The following is a 5,299-nucleotide window of genomic DNA, read 5'->3' as shown; positions in this document are numbered from 1 at the left end:
GGTGATGGCTGCCTCTGTCATCTCGGTGAGAGACGGGTCCAGGGTGGTGTTACGCACCAGGTTGTACTTTGTGTCCACGGGTTCAAAGAGACCTGTGAGGGAATGTGTTGGGGACAGCATCAGTGCCTGAGTGTCCCAGCACCTCTTGGGTCCTGGCACAGGGGTCATTTGTTACCCATCAAATAATTCACGTTGGGGTCGGCAGCAGCTGCCAGCATCTCTGTCCTGTTCCAGACATAGCGGGCACCCTGTGGGCAAATCCCCCGGGGGGTGAGTGGGTGCCTGTCCCTGTGCCAGGGGCAGTGGGCAGAGGAGCGTTCCTGATGCGTCACGCACCGGCCGTGCCTCCAGCCACATGTCGATGAGGTTGTTGCCATCCTCGCGTATCCCATTCTGGCTGCTGTCGGCGGGGTACTCGGGGTCCGGCGTCCCCGCGGGGGTCATGTATTTCCGACCACCACCCAGGATCACCTGGAGGGGACGAGGGGGGCAAAGTGTTGTTAGTGGGGGTGCCCTGAGGGGGGTCTGTCCCTGCTCTCCTCCTCCCACGTGCGGTGCTCACGTTGATGTCAACGTTGTGGACCAGCTGCCAGGCGATGTCCTTGCAGCCCTGCTGCCGCGCCTCCTGGGGCATGCTGGCGTCCGCGTACCAGTTCCTGTCCACCACGTGAGCGTAGGTTCCCGAGGGTGAGGCGTGCTGCACCCGCGTCGTGGTCACGATGCCCACTGCCTTCCCTGCCAAACCCCGCTCATCAGGCCACACCAAGGACCCTAACACAGGGTCTCCACCACCAAGGGAAGCCCCTGCTGTGGGGCCCCTTGTTCCTCCAGGCTCCCCCAGCCCTGCGTCCCCCGTTACCAGCTTTGCGGGCTTGCTCCATCACTGAGATCACCTCATTGCCAAATGTGGTGCTGCACTCCCCGTAGTGGGCAGCTGCGCTCACCCCAATGGTCTTGTAGTTGCCCTTCACCCCACAGAGATAGGCTGTGGCAGTCCCTGCACTGTCAGGGGCCCGCCTGTCCACATTGTAGGTCTGCCAAGGATAGAGGGACTCAGGGCAGGGGTCCAGAGTGGGGTGTCCCCCCAGCACCACGTGCCACACTCCTTCACTCACCCAAAACCACATGTGGCATGGGGAGGGACCCCATACACAACATACGTGCAGCTCTGGGCTGACACCAGCCCCATGCCTGGGAAAACCCGGCCCCATGCCCAGGATCACCACGGCCCCTTTCCAGCATTCTGGAATTTACCTTAGACAGAGCCACGTAGGGGAAAGCATCCAGAGCAAGAGGGGTCTCAGGGCCGAGCTTCCCCTGCTGTTGTGCCTTGAGGATGCGGGTGGCTGTGATGGTAGGGATCCCGAATCCTGGGCAGAGAGAGGGTCCTGGTCACCCCCTGGACCAGGTGCCCTGCACACATCCCACTCAGCAGAGTACTGGCCATGTCAGCCTGCTTGCTGGGGTGCCAGCTGCACTCACCATCCCCAAGGAAAATGATGAGGTTTTTGGCTTCATGTATCCTCGGCTGGAGTTTTAAGGAGGCATCGATGGCTGCAGCTGCCTGCTTGTACCAGAAGGATGGATTCTCCTCCTCCGCTGGGACAGTGCAAATCAGGGATGCGCCCATTCCTGGGGCTGCTCCAGCACACTGCCATCCTTGGCTCCAGGGACACCAGGGCCACTCTGCAATATGGGGAAGGCGAGGGGTGCCTGGCTCAGCACAGGGCCCTCCCTCTGCTCACCCAGTGCCCATCTCTTGTCCCAGATTGACCAGGACGGGCTGACCCTGCCCGAACGGACCCTCTACCTGGGGCAGGATGAGGAGAGCGAGAAGGTGAGGGGGGCACAACGGGGCCTTGGGGACAGCAGGAGAGGGAGCAGCAGCCAGCATGGCTGGCAGACAGAGGGCATCCCACTGGCAGCAGTGCTGGGGACTGGGGTGCCACAGGACAGTGCGGGGTGGCCCTGAGCATCCCTTCCCTCTGAACAGATCCTGGCCGCATACCGAGTGTTCATGGAGCGACTGCTCACCCTCCTGGGGGCTGAGAACGTGGAGCAGAAAGCTCAGGAGATCCTGCAGCTGGAGCAGCACCTCGCCAATGTGAGAGGGATACATGCCATGAACCTTGGGGTGCCCTTGTCCAGCCCTTGGACATCCCAGTCACAGATTTTGGGGGACATCCATATCTGCTTCTGAGCAATCTCATTCCAATCCCTCCATGGGAACTTGCACTCCCAGCCCTTGGGGACCTTCAGACCTAGAACTTGGGGGTCTTGTACTCTTAAGGACCTCATGGCAGAGCTTCAGGCACCCAGTCCCACATCCTGAGAACCTCTAGTCCAGGCCCCTGGGGCAACCACTCCAGCCCAGCATCTACTCCTTGTAAGGCCACTCTGGGCCCTTGTAGACTCCATATACAGGTCTTGGGGACCCTAGTCTGGACCTTGGAGGGACGTTTGTGCCCATTCCTCAGATAACCCAGTTCATTGGCACCTTCTGGCCAGCCCACTGGCAGCAGAGTGTTCCTGGGGTAGAGAGTGGGAAGGATGTGGGTCAGTACCCACATCAGAGATGCCCTGTTGCCCAGTCATGTGCCCCATCCCAGTGCACTATCCCTGTGTCACCCTCAAGATGGGCAGTGGGATTGTGACAGCCATGCCCACCCTGTGCAGATCACGGTGTCCGAGTATGACGACGTGCGCAGGGATGTTGGCAGCATGTACCACAAAGTGACTCTGGCTGAGCTGCAGCGCATCACTCCCACCGTGAGTACCCCTGGTGCCAGCCTGTCCCCCATGTGCCTGTGCCCCACACTTGTCCCTGCCCCCCTGCTCCATGCCCTCAATGCCCACTGCCTGTCCCAGTTAAACCCAGTTAAACACTTGAGGATAATGCACTCCTCTGGTGGGAGGCTGGAAAGGCTGGAGGGGGTCCCCTCCAGGGTGGCATGGAGTGGGGGTCCCCCTGTCCCCCTGACAGTGCCTGCCCTGGCAGCTCAAGTGGAAGCGCTTGCTGGATCGCATCTTCCATGACAACTTCTCGGAGGAGGAGGAGGTGGTGCTGCTGGCCACCGACTACATGCACAAGGTGTCCGACCTCATCCGTGTGACACCCAGCAGGTGAGGGGGGCTGGCACCCCCTGTGCCCCGGCACCTTTCCCAGCCTGGCAGGGGACACAGCACAGCTGTGCCTGGAACCTCCCACCATCACCCTCCTCCTGGTGTGGGAAGGCCAGGCTGGGCACAGGAAATCTGGGAAAGCTTGTGGGAAAGGCTCTGTTGTGAGCCCCACAGCATCCTGGTTGTGCCTGGACACCTGCTGAGCCACTCATGGCAGAAGTCACCAGACTCATGGCACATCAGGGAGGGACGTGGTGCCAGCCTGGCCCTGTGCCCGACCAGCCAAGGCCCCCTGTGTCCCCGAGCAGGGGTGTCCCCATCCTGGCACACGCTCCCACCCTCCCCTGTGCCTGGGGACATGCTGAGGGCCGCCCCTGTCCCTGTCCCAGGATCCTTCACAACTACATGCTGTGGCGCATCGTGGTGGTGCTGAGCGAGCACCTCTCCACCCCCTTCCGCGATGCCATCCACGAGCTCTCCAAGGAGATGGAGGGCAATGAGAAGCAGCTGGAGCCGGGTAAGATCTGCCTGAGCCAGGCCAACAAGCACTTTGGAATGGCCCTGGGAGCTCTCTTCGCTGACATGGGGCGGGCTTAAACTCACCTACTATGTAAGTATCCCCCCACCCTGGTTGTCACAGCCATGGGCAGCTGCTTATGCCATCCCTCTTGAGGGCGGGGAGATGCCCAAACCCTCCTTACTCCCTGCAGCAAGGGGTGGTCAGGATCCTGATTGCTGCTTGCTGGGGGCTTGGGGGTGGGTCCAGGGTGGGTTTGGGGGAGCACCCAGGCCGTGCTGAGGGCATCCCTTGTTCTCCAGGCCTACCAGAAGTGGGTGAGGGAGCACAGCCCTGAGCACCCCCTGCACCACATGAAATACACACATGACCAGCTCTTCTTCATCGCCTTTGCCCAGGTGAGCCCCTGTCCTCCTCACATGTAACAGCTACTGGGGCAGGAGGGTCACCTTGTGTGGGGCCAGCAGCCCAAAGGGATGGGGAGAGAGCCCTGTGGGACCCATGGCCAATGGCCAGGAGCTGGTCTTGGCTGCATGAGCAGGTCCTGGGCTCAGGGTACAGAGCTCAGCCCTAAAGGAGCACCCCACACTGTCCTGTTGTTCCTGTGGACCCTACAATAATAAATTAGTGTGTCCCTCATGACTTCCAGAGCATCCAGAGTGACAAATACATTCAATCCCAAAATTCTAGGAAAAGCTGCAGCCAGGTAGCTTAGTGTCAAGGCAAGTGGAGGACTTCACTGTCTCCAAGGGGCTGCCCCATGCCAAAAGCCTCCCCTGCACGGTGCCCTCCCCATGCCAGCCCCCTGTCCATGCACCAGCCCTGCCCAGGTGGGGCACAGCGGCGCAGCCGGGCCGGGCGATGCCGGCCTGCCTGGGAGCGCAGGCACACGGACACTGCTGTATTTTCCGCTGCTGTTTCTGGTCAATAAAGCACTGGATATGCTGGGTGGCTGCCAGGGGCCATGGCCAGGGGCTGGGAGCAGTGGGCAGCACCCCCAGGCCTGCCCACATGGCACAGGAACCCCCACTCCACCAACACGCCTGTCCCACCAGTGTCACATCGCGTGTTTATTTAACCCCCCACTGCCCGGGACTCGGTGTCCCCATGGCTGCTGCATCCAGAGCAGGGATGCTTCAGACAGCTGCCTGCAGGTGCCACACCGTGGGGAGGGAGGAAAACGTGAGTGTGTCCCGTGGGGTGCCCTAGGAACAGGGGATCAGCGGAAGAGGTGCAGAAGGAGGGCGGGCAGGAGCAGGGCCAGGGGGGCGCCGCGGGTGCCGGGGCCAGAGTTCCGCTGGCGGCAGTCAGTGTAGGGCTCGATGCAGGCGGCGTAGGCCATGGCATGGGCTACATAGGTCTGCTCCTGCACCCCGTGGAAGAGGTGGGCCATGGGGCCCTTGGCCAGGATGGCCACGTCCTCACCACCGTGGGTCTCTGACTCCAGTGGCACAGCCGCTTGTGGCTGGTAATCGAACTGCACTGTGGAGGGGAGAGAAGGAGGTGAGGGGGGGCAATGATGGCCCCCAGCCCCACCCCACCACACAAGCCATGGCCTCTGTGTCCTCACTGGCTGTTTCTGGGTCCACGTTAGGCCGTACACCGCCTGGGTATCCTGGCCCATTCCCGTAGAGGATCGATGTGTAGTTCTTCCCATCA

General features: G+C 61.6%; 2 protein-coding genes across 2 annotated transcripts in view; both read right to left on the bottom strand.

Annotated features, from left to right (window-relative positions):
- The window catches only part of LOC102037873 (intestinal-type alkaline phosphatase), a 2,545-nt gene extending 915 nt beyond the window's left edge, over positions 1–1,630 (bottom strand). Inside the window, exons 1-7 of the mRNA XM_005419117.2 lie at positions 1,483–1,630; positions 1,255–1,370; positions 860–1,034; positions 563–735; positions 337–471; positions 176–248; positions 10–92 (exon numbers count right to left, since the gene is read on the bottom strand). Of these exons, the coding sequence (XP_005419174.1) occupies positions 10–92; positions 176–248; positions 337–471; positions 563–735; positions 860–1,034; positions 1,255–1,370; positions 1,483–1,630 (903 nt within the window). The remainder of the gene's footprint in view (positions 1–9; positions 93–175; positions 249–336; positions 472–562; positions 736–859; positions 1,035–1,254; positions 1,371–1,482) is intronic.
- A 3,104-nt stretch (positions 1,631–4,734) lies between these two features.
- LOC102037706 (intestinal-type alkaline phosphatase-like) overlaps positions 4,735–5,299 on the bottom strand; it is a 6,747-nt gene continuing 6,182 nt past the window's right edge. Inside the window, exon 14 of the mRNA XM_031055425.1 lies at positions 4,735–5,246. Coding sequence (XP_030911285.1) covers positions 4,860–5,246 — 387 coding nt within the window. The 3' untranslated portion in view covers positions 4,735–4,859. The remainder of the gene's footprint in view (positions 5,247–5,299) is intronic.

Source organism: Geospiza fortis, unplaced genomic scaffold (genome assembly GCF_000277835.1).
Source record: "Geospiza fortis unplaced genomic scaffold, GeoFor_1.0 scaffold172, whole genome shotgun sequence".
NCBI classification, from domain to species: domain Eukaryota; kingdom Metazoa; phylum Chordata; class Aves; order Passeriformes; family Thraupidae; genus Geospiza; species Geospiza fortis.
This window is presented reverse-complemented; position numbering and strand designations above follow the sequence as displayed.